At 42.6% G+C, this 22,279-nt stretch overlaps 1 protein-coding gene and 1 pseudogene across 1 annotated transcript; both read right to left on the reverse strand.

Annotated features, from left to right (window-relative positions):
• Nucleotides 1–448: 448 nt before the first annotated feature.
• On the reverse strand, nt 449–3,280 carry LOC110502048 (uncharacterized; annotated as a pseudogene).
• Nucleotides 3,281–12,036: 8,756 nt separating this feature from the next.
• LOC110501425 (uncharacterized) lies at nt 12,037–22,011 on the reverse strand. Its single transcript, XM_090215584.1, has 8 exons — nt 21,651–22,011; nt 21,152–21,261; nt 19,058–19,178; nt 16,349–16,506; nt 15,972–16,120; nt 15,677–15,836; nt 15,465–15,592; nt 12,037–15,174 (listed from the first exon to the last, which is right to left on the reverse strand). The coding sequence occupies exons 2-8, from the start codon at nt 21,198–21,200 to the stop codon at nt 14,278–14,280; spliced, it is 1,662 nt and encodes a 553-aa protein (XP_090071710.1). The 5' UTR covers nt 21,201–21,261; nt 21,651–22,011; the 3' UTR covers nt 12,037–14,277.
• Nucleotides 22,012–22,279: the final 268 nt, after the last annotated feature.

Here is a 22,279-nt window from a genome sequence, read left to right on the forward strand (position 1 = left end):
GCAAAGCTGTCATCAAGGCAAAGGGTGGCTACTTTGAAGAATCTCAAATATAAAATATCTTTTGATTTGTTTAACACTTTTTTGGTTACTACATGATTCCATTTGTTATCTCATAGTTGATGTCTTCACTATTACTCTACAATGTAGAAAATAGTAAATAAAAAAAAATAAAAAAACTTGAATGAGTAGGTGTTCTAAAACTTTTGACAGGTAGTGTATATTACTGTAAAAATCTACCGTATAATGACTATAAAATGTACCACTAAATTTACAGCAATGGCTAACAGTGTAGTTTCATGTTATCACATGTTGAAGCATACGTGAAATATGTGACATTTCACATATGAAATCATGTGAAAGCATGAAACTACACTGTTAGGAACATATGAAGTGTTTTGAAATGTCACAAAGTGTTCCAAAAACACGTTTTCACATATGAAAAGCCACATCATCACGTGACCGCTCCCTTCCTCCTCTTTCATCTGCTGTAATCCCTCTACGGTCCATGTAGTCTCTCTCTCTCTGAGAAAAGACTGAAGCTCAAGTCCTGTCCCAATGAACCACACTTGGCTGGCTCTGGAAGTTGACTGGTTTGTGAGGACACAGATAGTTGACAGTTGTTTGATGTGGACATTGAAAGGCAGTCAGGTCTAAGCAGAGATTCACCTTGTTGGTCTTGCGTTATGAAGAGAGGACATTGAGGGCGGTTGGACACTGTCTCAGAGGTGGTCTTAAGCTCTGTGGACGGGACAGTGGGATAGGCCGGAGAGTGTTTTTGGATGGGGTAGGAGCACCTCGGTTTTAGAGAAAGAAGAGGAGGAAGAGGAGAGGGGGTTGAGAGAGGACAGATCGACAGCGGCCCCTCGTGTCTCGTGCCCTCCTCCTCCCCCACTATTTATCTTCCCCTCCATCTCGATCACTGCCTCACTGCCGTCCTTACTCTCTCCATCCTTTCCACTGCTTCCCGAAGGTGACGATAGTGGAACTAAATGCACTGAGGACACCGGAAGCAGGTTCTCCTGGTGTTGTATTTATCTCTGCAAAGAGTCAGACAGTGTTAATATGTTTTAAATGAAATATGTTGATTAAAAAAAAACAGTCTTAAATAGTGCAAAGAGACCGTTGCTCCTCTTCTGACACCATGTGTGAGCCTGTGACTAAGGTCACCTCATACAATCCCCCATAAGGGAAAACCCCTCAACACTAAACCATTGCTGTGGTCAACGCTTCACAATGGAACAAATCAAATAGCGAGCAGATTGGAAACAACCTAGCTTTTATTAGCAGCGTGTTAGCCTAGACTCCCCCACTTGACACATTTATGTTAATTCAGCAATGTGGTATAAGTCATGCCCACGCTATTAACGGTTCCTTGTACCTCGTCTTTGTGACAACATATGTACAGTAATAACAATCCTGTTTCCATGGCACATGGTTTATGAACTGACACACAAAACACTGTATTCAAAACTTAAGTTTTTCAATTTAAATGATTATATATAATTCTTGCAACCAATAGAGCGTTATGTATATGGGGGATACAAACCATCTGTTTTTTTATGCATGATGGCTCACTGTTCGTTGTTGGCATATCCTGCCTATGTTTGCCCACTTTGCCAATGAAGTAATCATTCAAATAATTGCCAACATCAAATGGTTGTGATGAATAAGCCATCTGATTCGATGAAAGTTCGAGTTGAATTTATCTTTCTGCCCATAATTTAATTTAAAGTAATCCAAAGTGTTTTCCCACTCCATCATTATTTACACAGTATCATTGAGCTTGGCTTCATAATAGTTTATTCTTCTTTCTGTTGAGTTTAGTCACATCATTTCTCAAGTTGCAGTAAATCAGATGTGCAACCAAACTTATTAGCCACTCCTTTTTGCCCCATCTCTTTCAGCCACACAGCTTTTCAATTCCCCATCAATCCATGGAGCTTCAACAGTTCTAACAGTCAGTTTCGCAACCAGGTGCCACGTTCATCAATAATTGCAAGAAGCCATTTCATAAATTCATCAAGTGCAGCGGCTGGATGCTCCTCAATCACATCAGACCAACTAATATTTGTAACATCATCCACATAAGAGTCACAACAAAATATTTTGAATGATCTCTTCTACACTATTTTAGGCCACCTTTTGAAGCTTTCCTGGCTATAGCCACTATATTGTGACCACTACATCCAATGGATCCGGACAAAGCTTTCGAACAAAGTGCTACAGAATTAGTAAAAAAATGTGATCAAAACATGTGGATTATCTTGATCCTGTAGTGCTTGTAAACCACCCGTGGTAGTTTGATTAATAACCTGAACCAGATTACAGGCACTGGTTACAGTGAGAAGCTTCCTCTTGAGCAGACAGCTTGATGAAAGTCAGTCAATATTCAGTCAATCACATACAGTACCAAGCGTTTCAGACACATTATTTAGCTACTGACTTAACACTTGGTGGCCTACAGCAACACCCCAAAAATAATAGGCTTTAGATGAGGCAGGTGACCCTGCAACCACAGCACTTCAATAACACTTGACAGGAGATCTTCTCTAAGCGTTACAGGGATATGGCTCTGAATATATACAGCATAATCATTTCTGTCTCTTCTATAGATGTTATAAACCTTGTATTGCTACTACTGTATCATCCAAGGAAATCATCTAAATGAGTCTCAACAATAGCTAATATATGAACGTTATCTGATGTTAGCAAGTTACTGTTTTCATGAACCTTATAAAATATGGGCTATTTTCCATCCCTATCCTGGGTAGCTTCTCAGACAGACATAATATGGAAAATACCAAACAAAGCAGAGAAAAAAAACATTCAGCAGTCCATTTAACCAGTTGGCATGTGCAACTGTGTGTGTCTGCTGCAGGGTTGAAGCTACGAACCCATCCCTTCCAGGCTCAAGCTCTCTGGTAGCTTTCATGAACGGAATGTTATTTTCTCTTGTGGCACACAGCTTCCGGATAGTCCTTGTTGAGGAAGATGTACATTTCTTTCAAGTTCTTGGCTCTTTCGAGAACAGCTTCCTTGCCCTTTAACCTCATGAACTTCACCACTATAGGCCTGGGCCTGTCACCTGGGCCGGTTTTTCAATCCTGTGTGCGCGCTCCACCTCAATCTTCCTGTGGTCCAGCTTCAGTTTCTCAGAGATAATTTCCATCACTTTGTCTTCAGACTTCATCCAGATCTCATGCGGAGATTCTGCAATTCCATCCACAACAATGTTGTTCTGCCTTGAATGTCCCTCGAGATAATCTGATTTCCCAGTCATTGTTATCATGGATTCACATACAGAACTGATGTCCTTCCTCAGTGACTTAAAGACTGCTGCCATCTTACTGTTTTCCTGTTTAAACTCATTGAGCTGACCCTGGGAGAACTACAAACTCTTCTTCAGGTCCTGGACCTCTTTGGTCAGGTTGTCCATTTTATTAGTTGACTCCACCAGTATTTGGACAAAACACTTGAAGCTATTTTCTCATTGTTGTAACAACTGCTTGTAGAACTATTTTTGTTTGTTTAAAAGTTCCTTCACCTGTGATAGAGAGACACCACTGTCCTCGATGGTACTCCCACCGGCGTTTCTCTTTGTCATGTAGCAATGTTGGCTATGCTGTTGTTCCTCACACTTCCAGACAGGGCAGGTCGCAGGGAAGATGGAAACAGCAACAAACTGCAAGGATCTATACAGTCAGAAGCCCGGAACGATCCACAGTCCCAGCCACAAGGGCTAACCACGTCACAGGCTGCGTTCAAGCCCTCAAGGAAACCCTGCTAGCTTGATAGGCACCTAACAGTGGCAGCTAGGCTAGCTGCTACACCAAGCAGCTCATCAGACCCTTGATCGGCAGGATGCCTGGACAGATACTATAGCAGTGGTCCCAGCAACTGTTGCCAACTGCGTCGCAGGATCCAAACTCAAAAGGTAGCTCAGGGTTAAAGTTTGGGGAAGATAATTTTCACCATAAAAATGCACGTTTATATTAAAAGCATTACATGCATAATTGCATTTGTGGTCACTTTTGAGAAATAATGGTGTTTTCCCGCTAATGGAACATTCACGCTTCTAACCTACTGCTGTGTGCTCATTGCTCTGCACTCAACATTTTAAGCTAAACGTTCAGATCTGTTGGGTCAGCCTCATTGCAAACAAAAGTTTTTTTGATGCTAGTGGTTGTTTTAATTTGGGATCTATCGCATCCCACAACTGTCCCAGACTGTGTTTGGAATATTTATTTCTTGCACAGAATATGTCAACTTTGGTACTATGGGATATAGTAGATTGGCTAGTGCTTTTGCTGTTCGTTAGGCTTACTCATCTTGTTGGCTGACGAAAAGTAAACGTGGACAGTTCTTCCAATATCTTCAATATGCACCTGGGAATGCGGGACATGCGCAGTTGCGTCCCCAATGTGTCGGTCTTCACTTGTAACCTGAGAAAGACCCGATCACGTGATGGAGAGCCATGTGAGTGAGATGAGAGGTGCTTCTGAGCGGGCAGTATTTAGGGAGAAGGGCTGCAAAAGGCATTGCTTTTTTTTAGGGTGCATTATAGCCACACAAAGGGATGCCTATCAAGTGCTTCTCAAAGTGTGAATGAGAGACTGACGAAGTGTGTACATGCCTTTCAAGCAACTTTTTCAAATCATTAGGTCTCATCATGCAGCCTTACAATGTATTAAACATCTAAACATTTAGCCCAATGTTTGTAAAACAAATATAGTTACATTAATAACTCTAAATTAAGCATATTGGAGTACTTATTTCTTTGTTACCCGCTCAACACAGAATAGCCGCATGTACGCACTTCCTCAAATGGTTTGGAGAAAATGTCCTTTATTTTATTCATCTTTTTTTTTTGTATTGTATTTTTCATACTATAAAATAATGCCACAGAATTCTAAGCAAATCTTGTCTGCTAAATTAACTAGTGTAGCCCACAGCCATATGGCATAGCCACATCAGGTCCTATCAGGTCCAAGGACAACTCAGAGTATGCTATTCTGTTCTTCTGAAATACTACATTTTCTTCATGTCATGTTTCTTTAGACCTGTCTAAAATAAACAATGGATTGACTGAAGGTGTAGGCTATATTACATGGATTTATTAGACTTTTTCAAATGAAGATGTTAAAGGTCTGCATCAGTGGCTATGTGTGGAAGCCAGGAGTTGCTAAATGTGCTTATGTTAATTAACGGTCAATTACCGTGAGCCCGACAGATATTTGCTTGACAATCACCGACTGAAGCAATTTTGTGACTGCAGCAGCCCTTGTCATGAACGGTGCTTGTGCCCATAGAAATGCTGGAAGGGGGGCCCTGAGTGAAAAAGTTTGGGAACCCCTGCATTAGAGAGACAAAGAGGGGTTTGTTTTAAAGGTGCAATATGCAGAAATCACTTTGCCATTTCTGGTTGCCAAAATTTGAATAGATCGCCTCTTTTCAGTTAATGTGATAAAACAAAACAGTCATTGTGTAAACCGCTGTGAAATATATTTTCCATAACATAAGTTGTATTTTCAGCTGTTTAAAACTGGTGTACAAAACCAAACGTTTTTAATAATAAAGACGCAAAAACTAAACTTAAGAACGGGAACCATAGACATAGCGCACATTGAACCGATCTACTGCTTCTTAGACTTGCTTTCAATGAGAATGACAGATCTGTAACTCACATTTCTATATGAATGTTTTCAGGTCAGCCTAAAAAAAAAAGATATATATCTTTGTAGCTACAGCTTTAACCAAACAAGAGAGAGAAGCAGATGGCGGGGGATGCAGCTGTCTGTTAAACACTCTGCCCTTTCTGTCTTTGTGACCACAGCACAACCACAGGCACATGTATCACAGTGGTGGCGTGTGTGTGACACAACAGAGGGGAGGCATATGCGACACCTGCAGCTCTTTCCTGTGTTGTGTCTCCACTGTGAGCCTCACGTTAACATTTTACCAAGGCCTAAGCTAAGGTTTATGATGTGACTTAATGCTATGAGTTACCCAACACTTTTCAGACAGTGTTACTTTGTCCCAAATCCCTGCTGATTGAGTAACCTGCTATCTAGGGAGTTTTGCCTAGCCACTGCGCTTCTGCATCAGCATGTCTTGCTCTTTGGGGATTTTAGGCGAGGTATCTGTAAAGCACTTTGTGACAACTGCGGATGTAAAAAGTGCTTTATAAAATACATTTGATTGATTGAAGCCAGGGCTAGAATATCTGTATCAGTCTACAACATAACAGTATTTCTGGAAGAGGTCGTTTCAGACAGATGAATCCAGTGTGAACCAGTAGGGCTGTACAGAGCTCAGACAGCATCACAAGAAGACACAAAACCACTGAGACCGGTCTGTGAAGAGAGAGAGAGTCAGGGCACAAAGACCACTAACATGGATTCATGTGTGTACACCCATGCGCACACACACGTGCCTGCGGTGTACTTAGAAGTAGTGAAGCTACAGTGTGGTTGGCTGTAGGATGAGTTCCTGCTGCGTCTCTCTGGGCCGCCTAAGACCCTTACGGAGACACAGTACTTTCTGCTGGGAGTCTTACCCTTCAGAGACACCTTGTCCACAAAGTACTGGACACAACAGATACCATCAAAACCATGCCAGGTTTTCTGCATAGAAAAGTATCGGGCGGGCAAAACTGTAAAATAAATACAAAAAAATATATTTTGTGGAATATGGAAATATGTATATTTGTATTACAATCGCAAAAATAACATCAGGGACAATCTAAAATTGAAAAAGTATGCATTCAGGAATATTTGTGTTATTGCATGAGGCCCCCATTGATTTTATTATAATGTTTGATACATTCAGATACAGTAGCATAAGCCATGGCCCAATGTGTAGAACTGCAAGAAATGTGCTTTAAAACTGCTAAATGTTCTCTTAGCCTCATGGCAAAACATGTAGAATTGCAGCAAATTAGCTTTAAAACAGCTAAATTGTATCACTGTGACCAACAGCTAGGCCTCTACATTTTTTAAATCAGCAACCACACTATTGGCCACGCCAACCACCTAAGTCCCATTTTGATCCAGAAAAATCCCTGCATGCATCATGCTTGAATGCACTGAAGAGATATTTAGCAATTAAAAAAAAATAACATTTAATGCATTAATAAACACCTCTGATGATTTAGTGAGTGCTTTATAATGAGTTTGAATCTGTCACTCAATTTCAAATTGACCCATATGGCACAGGTTGAGTCTTCAAAGGTTTGGATCATGATAAAGAAATTTAAGTGTACGTATCATGCTCTTCCTGTCCTTACTGTTGCGCCATCCCTGTTGCGGTTTGCGTCTGATGTGGCGTTTGTAGCTGAACCTGTTGTAGACATCTCGTTGGCCATCCACATGAGGCCTCAGGTCCACACAGAGTGCTGTCACAGGCTCTCACTCACCAAGGGTAGATCCAGGTGGGCTACAGGAAACAGAGGGACAAACTAGCTTAGTGACTGCTGTGCAACCAGGCTTTTATTTTTTTAAAGGCCCACTATGAGGTTGGCATATTACTGCGAAATTGCCAAAATCACAATAATGCCACTTTAGTGTTAAACCCGTTTGAAAAGACCGGCTGAAATTTTAGCCTGTTTTGGTAGGATGTAGTTTTGGCCTGACTGGTGACATCACCAGGCGGTAAATGAGTTAATAGAACAGTAAGAAAACATTCCAAACCTCTGCCAATAACAGCTGGTTTCCCGTTTCCCCTCTCCACTCAGAACACTCACAGACAGTCTTTAAAAAAATATCTGGAAGCTATTTTTGTTTCTTGTTGACCATTTTAATTGAAAACAATCACTATAAAAAGGTACTTAATCGTTACTCAGAAATTATTTGATAGCAAGATAAAACCACTGTATTGGACTTTAAGGTTGAGTAAGTAAGAATGTTGTCCACAAACGTACTGACATTTATATGATATGTAAATAGTTTATGATTAGTAAACGCCATAGTGTAGTTATTTTGTTGGATACTTCTCCCTATTAGCTGAAAGCATATATTTTTTAGAGCCATTTTTTGCTATCAGGCTAGCTGTTGAGTCCGAAACAGATTCCTAAATCATGGTCATTGTTATGCAATGTAGACTCCACCCTCCGAGGCACGCGTTGCTAGGGTAACACTCCTTGCTGGGGCAGGCCTGCTTCCTCTGTGGATAAAGCCAGTGTGAGAAACGTGCTAACAAACATTTCTGCAATGAAACTAAATAAATACTGCACTCTGACCCAGAACATATTTGCTAGAGTCATTAGTGTTGTTAGACAAAGCAAGGAAACTTCAATACGCGATGTAGCCTAGTTTTATTGGAATTTGCAACTGTTGTTTGTAAGAAATTAATATGCTAGGTTCTGACATGACTCACTGCATCTTGAAAGTCTCTCCAAAGGGACCAGATGTTTTTAAAATGGAGAACGTATGCAAGCTCTTAGTGCTACTGAACACAACTCCAAAGTATTTGAACTTTAACCCTGAGGAAATGCTGATACTCATTGTCGTTGATGAGTTTAAAGCCATCTTGGTGGGTCGGGCGTGAGATGTGGTTCCCCAACACAGCGAACACCTGGCTGTGGTAGGTGGGGTTTCGGTCAGAGAAACTCTTTGGTCAGGCTACACACCAGAGGGGACTGCACATGCTCACAACCAGCCACCTCTTCCCAAGTCTGTCCGACCCTTCCCCTTCTATACAGGAGGGACAAAACAGCGACTAAGAGAGAGAGAGGGAAAGAGCAGTTGAAGACTAGCTGAAGTTTTGAACTTCAGTTACCTTTAACTAATCTTACTTGTTGGCTAAATATTACAGGAGTAACTATGGGTATGTATCATTTCCCTTAAATGCAGGAAGACACTCCCAGTCCTGTTCTGACAAGTCTCTCTTCATCTACGTGGTGTAATTACAGCAATGAATCTCCCAAAGAGTAAACGCCTCAAGGGAAGGCTATTTTTGCTTGTTGATTTAGATATTAGGGAGTGAGAGAGATACTCATACAGATCACAGAATGACACTCACACCCACAAGCAAACAGATACCTGTCTGAGCAAACCTTCACAAGGTAGTACACACCCCTGGATACCACGTCAGGATATGGACAAAATGGCTGGAGGAGAAAGTCACATTGACTAGAGCAGGCAGTTCACACATTGCTGAGACATAATTATATTAGTATATTTCAACTCAGAAATAAGGTAATGGCTAAAATGAAGCAGCAGGCCTTGTGGAAAACAGTGCATTCGGACCCCTTGACTTTTCCCACAAGGCCTACTGCTTCATTGTAGTCATTAACGTATTTCTGAGGTAAAATATGCTAATATAAAATTGTGTCTCAGCAATGTGTGAACTGCCTGCTCCAGTCAATGTGACTCTTTTAGTCTTTTTCTAAAATTGATAAAATTGTTGTTTCTCAATCTACACACAATATCCCAAAATAAAAAAGCAAAAACAGGTTTTTTGATTTTTTTGCAAGGTATTAAAATAAAAAAGATATTACATTTGCATAAGTATTCAGACCCTTTACTCAGTACTTTGTTGAAGCACCTTTGGCAGCAATTACCTCAAGTCTTCTTGGATATGACGCTACAAGCTTGGCAAATCAAATCAAATTTTATTTGTCACATACACATGGTTAGCAGATGTTAATGCGAGTGTAGCGAAATGCTTGTGCTTCTAGTTCCGACAATGCAGTAATAACCAACAATGGCCTTGAGATAGAAGCTGTTTTTCAGTCTCTCGGTCCCAGCTTTGATGCACCTGTACTGACCTCGCCTTCTGGATGATAGCGGGGTGAACAGGCAGTGGCTCGGGTGGTTGATGTCCTTGATGATCTTTATGGCCTTCCTGTGACATCGGGTGGTGTAGGTGTCCTGGAGGGCAGGTAGTTTGCCCCCGGTGATGCGTTGTGCAGACCTCACCACCCTCTGGAGAGCCTTACGGTTGAGGGCGGAGCAGTTGCCGTACCAGGCGGTGATACAGCCCGCCAGGATGCTCTCGATTGTGCATCTGTAGAAGTTTGTGAGTGCTTTTGGTGACAAGCCGAATTTCTTCAGCCTCCTGAGGTTGAAGAGGCGCTGCTGCGCCTTCTTCACAATGCTGTCTGTGTGTGTGGACCAATTCAGTTTGTCTGTGATGTGTATGCCGAGGAACTTAAAACTTGCTACCCTCTCCACTACTGTTCCATCGATGTGGATAGGGGGGTGTTCCCTCTGCTGTTTCCTGAAGTCCACAATCATCTCCTTAGTTTTGTTGACGTTGAGTGTGAGGTCATTTTCCTGACACCACACTCCGAGGGCCCTCACCTCCTCCCTGTAGGCCGTCTCGTCGTTGTTGGTAATCAAGCCTACCACTGTCGTGTCGTCCGCAAACTTGATGATTGAGTTGGAGGCGTGCGTGGCCACGCAGTCGTGGGTGAACAGGGAGTACAGGAGAGGGCTCAGAACGCACCCTTGTGGGGCCCCAGTGTTGAGGATCAGCGGGGAGGAGATGTTGTTGCCTACCCTCACCACCTGGGGGCGGCCCGTCAGGAAGTCCAGTACCCAGTTGCACAGGGCGGGGTCGAGACCCAGGGTCTCGAGCTTGATGACGAGCTTGGAGGGTACTATGGTGTTGAATGCCGAGCTGTAGTCAATGAACAGCATTCTCACATAGGTATTCCTCTTGTCCAGATGGGTTAGGGCGGTGTGCAGTGTGGTTGAGATTGCATCGTCTGTGGACCTATTTGGGCGGTAAGCAAATTGGAGTGGGTCTAGGGTGTCAGGTAGGGTGAAGGTGATATGGTCCTTGACTAGTCTCTCAAAGCACTTCATGATGACGGAAGTGAGTGCTACGGGGCGGTAGTCGTTTAGCTCAGTTACAGTTAGCTCAGGCAAGCCTGTATTTGGGGCGTTTCTCCCATTCTTCTCTGCTGATCCTCTCAAGCTCTGTCAGGTTGGATGGGGAGCGTTGCTGCACTGCTATGTTCAGAGACTTGTCCCAAAGTCACATTTAAGAAGGAAGGATGGAGGCCACTGTGTTCTTGGGGACCTTGCAGAAATATTTTAGCACCCTTGCCCAAATCTGTGCCTCCACACAATCCTGTCTTGGAACTCTACGGACAATTCCTTTGACCTCATTGCTTGGTTTTCGCTCTGACATGCTCTGTCAACTGTTGGATCTTATATAGACAGGTGTGTGCCTTTCCAAATCATGTCCAATCACTTGAATTTACCACAGGTGGACTCTAATCAAGGCTGATCAATGGAAACAGGATGCACCTGGCCTCAATTTCGAGTGTCATAGCAAAGGGTCTGAATACATATGTAAATAAGGTATTTCTGTTTAAAAAAATTATGCATTTGCTAAAAATACAAAAAACCTGTTCTTGCTTTGTCATTATGGGGTATGGTGTGTAGATTGATGAGGATTTGTATTTATTTAATACATTTTAGAATGAGGCTGTAACTTAACAAAATGTGGAAAAAGTCAAAGGGTCTGAATACTTTCCAAATGCGCCGTGTCTCTGACCGACAGTTCCATATCTGTATTCCCAGTCATGTGAAATCCTTAGATTAGGGCCTAAGGCATTTATTTAAATTGACAGATTTTCCTTCTATGAACTGTAATGTAGTAAAATCTTAGAAATTGTTGCATGTTGCATTTATATTCTTGTTCTGTGTACATGTGAATTGGGTAAAACAGTATGTAAATATTATTTAAGTGATTATGTACATAGTGCAGCAGTCTCTAAGGTGCAGGGTTGAGTACCAGGTGTTGCCGGCTAGTAACAGTGACTAAAGTTCAGAGAATGGTACTGGGCGGAGGCCGTCTATTGGTGACTATTTAACAGTCTGATGGCTTGGAGAAAGGTGTTTTTCAGTCTCTCGTTCGCAGCTTTAATGCACTTGTACTGTCTCCGCCTTCTAAATGGTAGTGGGGTGAATAGGCCGTAGCTTGGAGGAATGAGGTCCTTGACTATCTTCTTGGTCTTCCTGTGACACCAGGTGCTGTAGATGTCCTGGAGAGCAGGCACATATACAGTATAGTTACAGTTCATGAGGGTGTGATATGTGGGTTGTTTTATTTTGACATTACAAAGAAAATATTTTATAAACAATGGCATGTTGCACTGAGCCTTACTGTTGATAAATCACATCATTGTCCGATTTTCGGCTGTTGCAGATGCACCTCCCCAGACGTCACTCCTTGACTTTAATCTACAGTCGGTTGCTTTCGCCTTACTACTCAAACGTGCCCTGTATGTACAAATGAATGGGATATTTGAGTCTCTCTCTCCCCAATTGATGTTAAAATGTACACACATGGGCAAGGGGTCGGGCACCGCAAGTTATAAGACCAGGCTTTTCCGTTGTTCTCTCTCTTTTCTTTTCCTGACAGTATGGTACGGTTACATAAGAAAGAAGGTTACTTAAGATTACTTAACATTAGCCACCTAGCTAATACTAGCGTTAGCCACCTAGCAAACATTAGCCACAACAAATTGGAATTCACAACATAGCATACTTTTTCCAAATTCGTAACATATTGTACGAATTGCAATTCGTAACATATCATACGAAATGGATGATGGCCATCCACAAATTAATATATACCATATGAAATGTAACATATCATCATAATAGGAGTGTCCAAGATTTACATTTATTATGTTACGTCTACCCCTATTCAATGTGTGGAACCACAATAACCAGCATGTTGTTGAAATGCGGCCCATCGGACCCCTATATATGAATGGACAAAACCATCGATCACATGACACCATATATTCATTCAATGTGTTTGTCCATTCATATACACTATATATATATATATATACATACATATGTGGACACCCCTTCAAATTAGTGGATTCGGCTCTCTTAGCCAAACCCATTGCTAACAGGCATATAAAATTGAGCACACCGCCATGCAATCTCCATAGACAAACATTGTCAGTAGAATGGCCTTACTGAAGAGCTCAGTGACTTTCAATGTGGCACCGTCAATGCCACCTTTCCAACAAGTCAGTACGTCAAATTTCTGCCCTGCTAGAGCTGCCCCGGGCAACTGTAAGTGCTGTTATTGTGAAGTGCAAACGTCTAGGAACAACAACATCTCAGCCGCAAAGTGGTAGGCCACACAAGCTCACTGAACGCTGAAGTGTGTAAAAATGGCCTTTCCTCGGTTGCAACACTCACTACAGAGTTCCAAACTGCATCTGGAAGCAACAATGAAGTGGGTTTCCATTGCCGAGTAGCTGCACACAAGCCTAAGATCACCATGTACAATGCCAAGCATTGACTGGAGTGGTGCAAAGCTCGCTGTCATTGGACTCTGGAGCAGTGGAAACGCCTTCTCTGGAGTGATGAATCACGCTTCACCATCTGGAATTCCGACGAACGAATCTGGGTTTGGAGGATGCCAGGAGAACGCTACCTGCCCAATACATAGTGCAAACTGTAAAGTTTAGTGGAGGAGGAATAATGGTCTGTGGCTGTTTTTCATGGTTCGGGATAGGCCCCTTAGTTCCAGTGAGGCGATATCTTAACGCCATAGCATACAATGACATTCTAGACGATTCTGTGCTTCCCAAATTTGTGGCAACAGGCCCTTTCCTTTTCAGCATGACAATGCCCCTGTGCACAAAACGAGGTCCATTCAGAAATAGTTTATCGAGATTGGTTTGGATGAATTTGACTGAACTGCACAGAGCCCCTGACCTCAACCCAATCGAACACCTTTTGGAGGAATTGGAATGCCGACTGCGAGCCGGGCCTAATCACCAAACATCAGTGCCTGACCTCACTAAGTCCTCGCGGCAATGTTTGAATAACTAGTCGAAAGCCTTCCCAGAAGAGTGGAGGCTGTTATAGCAGCAAAGGGGGACCAACTCCATATTAATGCCCATGATTTTGGAATGAGATGTTCGACGAGCAGGTGTCCACATACTTTTGGTCTTGTAGTGTATACAATCATTGGGGAAGAGTCAATAGCGCATTGATGCCAAATTAAGTCGGCCAAATTAAGTCGGTTAAGATGGCGTAACAATTTGATCTGAGCTCTCATTCTTCTCTCATGAAATTGCACTTACATTACAATAAATAAAACCGACATACAAAAACAAGTGCATGGCATTTTATGGAAATTATTATTTTACATTCACATCCTCAATGTGAATGTAAGGAATGTAGGCTTAAGGAAGGAATGTAGGCTTATGTGTGACAGGATATCCAACCAAGTGGAATATCTGTGCAGTTATCGGCTAAGGAACACTATTACACAGAGCCACACACACAATAATCAATGTCCCATGTACCCTGAGAAGTCTTCCTCTTCCTCCTCTTCTTCTGTCTCATTGTCAGCCTGCACAGTGCCTGTGTGCGTTACAAGGTAGCCAGAGTGTGTCTCTGTGCTGCTGTCAGCATGTCTATTTGAATATTCAGAGTATATCCATGTGCAGACTGTCTTTGGCAGTGTCAGTACTAGGCCTGTATCCTCCTGTATCTCACTCTGAGATCTCATGCTGCCCGGTCGTAAGTTCCTCTGTAAGGAGTCTTTGGGAAGTTGAGGCTTCTGCTCCTGTTTCGAAAATTCTAACAGAAAGTCTGTCTCCTCTTCACACTCGCCCTCCTCTTCCCTCTTTAATGCCCCCAGAGTCACAGAGAACAGATTGACATTACCAGAGGTCTCCTTCTCCTCCACCTCTCTTTCTTTCTCCTCCTCCTCCTCTCCACCCAACCGTCCAAGTCCCAAAGGTCTGGGTCGGTCTCCGTCAAAGCTGGAAATGACCCTCGCCTGTTCACCTGTGACCTCTCCCTGAGCCTGACATCCTAGCACCATCACACCCACAGGGGCTTCCCTTTCCTCCTCAGCAGCAGCAGCAGAACTCAATCCCACAGAATGCCCTGCTGTGTCAAGGAGGGCTACGTTGGCCCCTGATGCATCCTGGGACTGTGTGGTGCTGGAGCTGCTGTCAGAGGAGAGCCCCGCAGCGCGGTCCATGTAGCCGTCGTTTCCCCCCTCTTCATCTTCATCTTCATCCTCCTCCTCCTCCTCCCCTGCTTGGTTAGAGTTCTCTCTGTCATGGTGTGTTTTTGATCTGCGGGCCTTCCCTTGTTCCTCTGTCGCAGAATATATAGAGACCAAGTCAGGGATCGTCCGCTCTGGGATGAGGAAGTGGCCCTCCACCAGGGCAGTCTGCATGGGGGGAGGAGAGAGAGGCTGTGTTAAACACAGAAAGGTACAGTGACGTCAATTCCTGAATCTTATGGCTATAGATGTTGTGTGTACACCCCTTTATGTGGACTACATGGGTGACAGAGTTCCTCTTACAGTATTTTCCTACAGGAATTGGCTTTGTATTTGCATTGGCTTTGCATTTCTTAAGCTCCACAAATTCACATCCTAGATCCACAGATCAACATTGAAACAATGACAAAGAGTGAGATTGTGAGGTGTAGTTAGTTACAGATGTAGCCATTTCTCACCAGTCCTCTGGGTTGGTGAGTCTTCAGCTTGCACAGGAACCCCGTGTAGAACAGGCCAAACGTGAGAACCATCAGACCTACCCCACTCACAATGAGGACAACAGACACTCCAGCTACAACAGCAGGGACTGAGAGAGAGACAGAATCATGATCAAATTGGGGCTCTGTGCAATTGGGATGAAACATTGACTTAAACTATAGACAATATTCACCTCTGTTGGGCTCCAGAATGCTGGTGTAAGCACATTTCCACCCAGAGGACCGTGTGTTGAGGTTGGTGATGATCCTTGTGTACACCCTCACACAGTACACCATACCCACCTCCAAGTTCTCCAGCATGTAAGCTAAATTAGTTGTTTGGGTCATTTGGGGCTGGAAATGAACATGAATGAAGAGTAATAATTCACAATGAAACGGTCCTCTATAGTTCACATCATAAAAAGAGTACAATTTGATACTGCAATGAAGACAAGGAAAGAATAGGCCTAGTTGTTGTTTTTTTTTTACCTTTGTCTCTCCTGCTCTCTTCCAGTAGATGTCAAAAGATAATGATGTCCCATAGACCTTTTTGATAGTTTCTATCTCAAGCAGTGTGATGTTGATTTCCAGGCAGTTGCCACATCCATCCAAAGACAATATTGGAGAGCCAATAACAGCTAAGTAAGATATAATGGTACTGTAGCATCATTTCACACACAGATTAAACAATTTACAAAAACATTACATCAGACACGTTCACACACAAATACATGCCTAGATTGTGTAATTTAATGTCGACCTGGATAATGTAAATAATTGCACTCACACAAACACCTATTCGAAATCTCTAGCAAAGAAATATCTTAACATTCCTACTGGCAAGACAAAATGGAGAGCAGACATACTCTGTGTGAAGGGGGTGAAGGTGGTCTCGACCACGGGCGACTCTGAGAGGTTGTGGAAGGCCGAAACACAGAATGTATACTCTTCTTTGGGGAACTTTAGATCCAGCCTATGACTTGTCACGTTGGTTTGATGTGGAACTTGCGGCCTGTGGTTTCTTCTGTTGAAACAAGGAGGGTCATTTGTGTGTGGTGCCGAATATTAGCAAATAAAACAAAGAGCAGGTGAGTTGAATAACTTCATTAACAAAAAGTATGTTTGGTTCAATTCCAAATGATTCAAAAGTTTAATTTGTGTGGTCTTCAAACCTCAATAATATCTCATTTCCAATGTTGTGAGACAGAATTGTATACCCATATCACTCAGTAGTTTTCCCTATTCCATAATGAGTATTTACAGTGGGGCAAAAAAGTATTTAGTCAGCCACCAATTGTGCAAGTTCTCCCACTTAAAAATATGAGAGAGGCCTATAATTTTCATCATAGGTACACTTCAACTATAACAGACCAAATGAGAAAAAAAATCCAGAAAATCATTGTAGGATTTTTTAATGAATTTATTTGCAAATTATGGTGGAAAATAAGTATTTGGTCAATAACAACATTTTATCTCAATACTTTGTTGACAGAGGGCAAACGTTTTCTGTAAGTCTTCACAAGGTTCACACACTCTAGAGCAGTGATGTTTTGGGGCTGTTGCTGGGCAACACGGACTTTCAACTCCCTCCAAAGATTTTCTATGGGGTTGAGATCTGGAGACTGGCTAGGCCACTCCACGACCTTGAAATGCTTCTTACGAAGCCACTCCTTCGTTGCCCGGGCGGTGTGTTTGGGATCATTGTCATGCTGAAAGACCCAGCCACGTTTCATCTTCAATGCCCTTGCTGATGGAAGGAGGTTTTCACTCAACATCTCACGATACATGGCCCCATTCATTCTTTCCTTTACACGGATCAGTCGTCCTGGTCCCTTTGCAAAAAAACAGCCCCAAAGCATGATGTTTCCACCCCCATGCTTTACAGTAGGTATGGTGTTCTTTGGATGCAACTCAGCATTCATTGCCTTCCAAACACGACAAGTTGAGTTTTTACCAAAAAGTTATATTTTGGTTTCATCTGACCATATGACATTCTCCCAATCTTCTTCTGGATCATCCAAATGCTCTCTAGCAAACTTCAGACGGGCCTGGACATGTACTGGCTTAAGCAGGGGGACACGTCTGGCACTGCAGGATTTGAGTCCCTGGCGGCGTAGTGTGTTACTGATGGTAGGCTTTGTTACTTTGGTCCCAGCTCTCTGCAGGTCATTCACTAGGTCCCCCCGTGTGGTTCTGGGATTTTTGCTCACCGTTCTTGTGATCATTTTGACCCCACGGGATGAGATCATGCGTGGAGCCCCAGATCGAGGGAGATTATCAGTGGTCTTGTATGTCTTCCATTTCCTAATAATTGCTCCCACAGTTGATTTCTTCAAACCAAGCTGCTCACCTATTGCAGATTCAGTCTTCCCAGCCTGGTGCAGGTCTACAATTTTGTTTCTGGTGTCCTTTGACAGCTCTTTGGTCTTGGCCATAGTGGAGTTTGGAGTGTGACTGTTTGAGGTTGTCGACAGGTGTCTTTTATACTGATAACAAGTTCAAACAGGTGCCATTAATACAGGTAACGAGTGGAGGACAGAGGAGCCTCTTAAAGTAGAAGTTACAGGTCTGTGAGAGCCAGAAATCTTGCTTGTTTGTAGGTGACCAAATACTTATTTTCCACCATAATTTGCAAATAAATTCATTAAAAATCTTACAATGTGATTTTCTGGATTTTTTTCCTAATTTCGTCTGTCATAGTTGAAGTGTACCTATGATGAACATTACAGACCTCTCTCATCTTTTTAAGTGGAAGAACTTGCACAATTGGTGGCTGACTAAATACTTTTTTGCCCCACTGTATCTGTAGTTCAAACAAAACAAAGCTGTGTTTTCAGTAAGCTCATCTGTAAGACTTGTTGCATCCTCACCAGACCCCCAGCAGAAGAGAAAGTGGTTGATTATATTGAATTTCCTTGAAATTCACAGCCTTTTTAAAGTGGTAACACCTGCATAACAGTCTCTAGAGCAGATACTATGAGGGTGGAAACAACGACCACGATGACACAAAGCTGTATCTACGGTCAAGTGAAAGCAATACTTGAGAAAAAAAACACTTCACACTGCAGTCAAATCTTCCAGCCACAACACACTTGGTAAGACAGGCAAATTATGCTGAATAGGCTAATGTTGGTTAAAGGTAAAGGTTATAGCTTATGTCCAAAACCAACACTTTTCTCCACAAGTGAAACCCAAAATGCTCTGACTGAAGTTTGAACTTTCCAATGACTGTCACTCTGAAAAGCAATGATTTACTACTGTAATTATAGTGTTATTACATCTAACCTCTGAGACAATCCACAACCCAGTCATATCAAGTGTGTCATGGGAATCCGATCAACATCATTTGTCTAAAGTCCAATAACGTAACCACAATGCAGTAGTAGAATTATCCAACAAGATTAATACAGACAAAATCATGACAATAGGTGACATTATACTCCGTTTTAATTCAAAGTAACTGTCCAGTGTTTCCACCACTGCTAAATGCATTTGGGCAAAAGCACTGGGTTTGGGCGTACCTCAACAACAGAATGGTGTGGGAATAAACCGGTCATTAAAAATATTGTGACAACCTGCGGATGATCTTGTACACGGTCCCAGGAGGTGTGCCTGGACCGGCGCTCCAGCGTAGAACATGGTGGAAGTTGAGGGACTCTATGGAAACATTGACTGGAGCAGGGAGGGAGCACAGGGCTGAAAGGAAGAAGGTAGTACAGTGAGTGCCATTACAATCAAACTCATAAAGATAACATACAGTATATGGTACCACTATACTGCCCACAGACACAGACTGTTTGTGGGTGGGTATATATATGTGAGAGCAAATGTTCACAGTGTCTTGTCCGAGGCAAAGTAGGTAGGCACAGTAAATACATAACTTGCTGATAGTATCTGGCAGTAAAACTGGAATGCTATATTGAACCGGTTATTTTTATTATTATTTTTTACCCCTTTTTCTCCCCAATTTCGTGATATCCAATTGGTAGTTACAATCTTGTCCCAACGCCGCAACTCCCGTACGGACTCGGCAGATCGAAGGTCGAGAGCCATGCGTCCTCCGAAACACAACCCTGCCAAGCCGCACTGCTTCTTGACACACTGCTCACTTAACCCGGAAGCCAGCTGCACCAATGTGTCAGAGGAAACACAGTACAACTGGCGACCGTGTCAGTGTGCATGCACCCAGGAGTTGCTGGGACAAGGACATGCCGGCCAAACCCTCCCCTAACCCGGGCGACGCTGGGCCAATTGTGCACCGTCTCGCGGCCAGCTGCTACACAGCCCGGGATCGAACCCGGATCTGTAGTGACGCCTCAAACACTGCAGTGCCTTACACGGAACACAAACCAGCTGCGTGCGTGCGCCATCGTGCATAAATGTATTTTGTCCCCCTACACCAAACGCGATCCTGACACGCAGGTTGAAATATCAAAACAAACTCTGAACCAATGACATTAATTTGGGGAAAGGCAGAAAAGCATTAGCTTGCAGCTAGCTAATTTGTCCTGGAATATAAACATTAGGTTGTTATTTTACCTGAAATGCACAAGGTCCTCAACTCCGACAATTAATCCACACATAAAAACGGTCAACCGAATTGTTTCTAGTCATCGCTCCTCCTTCCAGGATTTTTCATGTTTAACTTATATGGTGATTGGCATCTAAACTTTCATAGTATTACCACGACAACCAGCAACAGTTCGTCTTTCAATCACCCATGTGGGTATAACCAATGAGGAGATGGCTTGTGGGTACCTGCTTCTATAAACCAATGAGGAGATGGGAGAGGCAGGACTTGCAGCGCGATCTGCGTCAGAAATAGGAATGACTTCTATTTTAGCCCTTGGCAATGCAGATGCTCGTTGACGTGTGCGAGCAGTGTGGGTGCAATAATTGAATAATATAGATTCCTACATTTATTTTTCAACGCTTGCGCATGTGACACGAGCGTTGTAGTCAGGGTATTAGACCACTGCGCCGCTAAAATATTTTATTTTCCAGTTCAGTACAAAAACAGCTGCCAGAAATATAAGGTGGAATAATTAAGCTATAAGGCCCGAGGGGGTGTGGTATATGGCCAATATTCCATGGCTAAGGGCTGCTCTTAGGCACGACGCAACGCCTCGATACAGCCCTTAGCCATGGTATATTGTCCTTATATCACAAACCCTTGAGGTGCCTTATTGCTATTATAAACTATTACAACAACGTAATTAGAGCAGTAAAAATTCTAATGTAAAAATGTTTTGTCATACTCGTGGTATATGGTCTGATATGCCATGGCTGTCAGCCAATCAGCATTCAGGGATTGAACCACCCAGATCATAATACTTATTATAAACTGGGTGGTTTGAGTTCTGAATGCTGATTGGCTGAAAGCCATGGTATATCAGACCGTATACCATACGTTGGCAACCAGTTCATAATAGAAATAATGCACCTCAGGGCTTTGTGATATATGAACAATATACCACGGTTAAGGGCTGTATCTAGGCACTCTGCGTTGCGTCGTGCTTAAGAACAGCCCTTAGCCGTGGTATTTTGGCCTCCCTCGTGCCTTATTGCTTAAATAACACACACACTACAACAACATATATGGTAGTGACAAAAACAGTACAGTCAGATGTTGAACCTGTTCTTAACAATGATTGGTGTTGGTAACTTACCATAGCCACACTGCACCATCAAATAAATAGTCAGAAGGAAATGTTTCATATCTTCTTATTTTTTAAACATCACATAGCCTAAGTCTTCTACCTCATGGTTGGTTATTGACCTGAAAAACAAACAAAAAAGATTGAATACAGAAAATAAACTTGTCCTGCTCACACAATAGGAAAGGTTGACACTACGATTCGATCCTGTACATAACTATTGTGAGGTTTGTATCCCATCAAACATGAAGATCAGGTTGCATGTTGCAAAATTGAGACAGGAGAACAACACTTTACATCTAGGCTACTATTATTTACTACTATTATTTATGTATTTGGTGTCTATAAGCCTTCTACAAGTCTTGAAATTATTGAACACAACAAACTATTTTTAGGATATTAAAAAACAGACCTGTAGTAATGAAAAGCCACAGTGTTTCTATAATAAAATGATACATGCTACACTGTTTCTTGATCTGAACTAAATGCGGACGTTAATAAATAATTGTACCTGAAGACCTTGCGTTCCTTGAGGAATTCCATTCAGATGAAAGTGATGTTTACCTGTTCGTAAAAGCAGAAGCGAAAATATACATGTGAAAACATAAATATAGATAGACGGTCTGAAGGAGCCAACACTCGCAAAAAAAGAGTCAAGCAATCCACGCTTCAGGAGCCTCCTGGCTTTACAGTCCAAAGACACACCCTATCCCCTCAGCCCTCAAATTAAGTGGACACTTGACGACTGACGAGTATACACCTGCAGGGCAAGGGAGGAAGGAATGATTTTTAAATGGCCCAACCTCGACCGGAAATTCGTCACTCGTTCATCCCGCGATGTTTGTGTTTTCAGCCACCGGTAATTTGTGGGTGCTTTATATGCGCTACAGTCAATTATGAGTGCATGTTTGGACCGTACACCCCGGATTTGTGCGCGAATACACAACACTTTACGGTATCACCTGTTTTCTGGCAGGGAAAGTAAACTCTCATCCGCAGAAAGAGGCAAAAGCACAGAGTTTCTAAACCTAGTGTAACAGTTGTTGAAGTACTATGTGAATTTCACCAGGTTCATATATCAATATGTTGTGTTGATTTGTTATGCATGCCTGCATCCTGGGAGAAGGGGAGTGTGTACTT

The sequence above is a fragment of the Oncorhynchus mykiss genome, chromosome 22 (genome assembly GCF_057628025.1).
Source record: "Oncorhynchus mykiss isolate SJ-2025 chromosome 22, ASM5762802v1, whole genome shotgun sequence".
Taxonomy (NCBI): domain Eukaryota; kingdom Metazoa; phylum Chordata; class Actinopteri; order Salmoniformes; family Salmonidae; genus Oncorhynchus; species Oncorhynchus mykiss.

What these genes read in the sequence shown, in the direction of transcription:
- LOC110501425 (XM_090215584.1), bottom strand. Translation starts at nt 21,200, where the DNA reads ATGAAACATTTCCTTCTGACTATTTATTTGATGGTGCAGTGTGGCTAT. An exon ending in GTGTACAAGATCATCCGCAG is followed by an intron (nt 16,507 to 19,057) that starts GTTGTCACAATA and finishes TTGTTTCAACAG; the next exon opens with AAGAAACCACAGGCCGCAAG. An exon ending in AGAGAGCAGGAGAGACAAAG is followed by an intron (nt 15,837 to 15,971) that starts GTAAAAAAAAAA and finishes GTTCATTTCCAG; the next exon opens with CCCCAAATGACCCAAACAAC.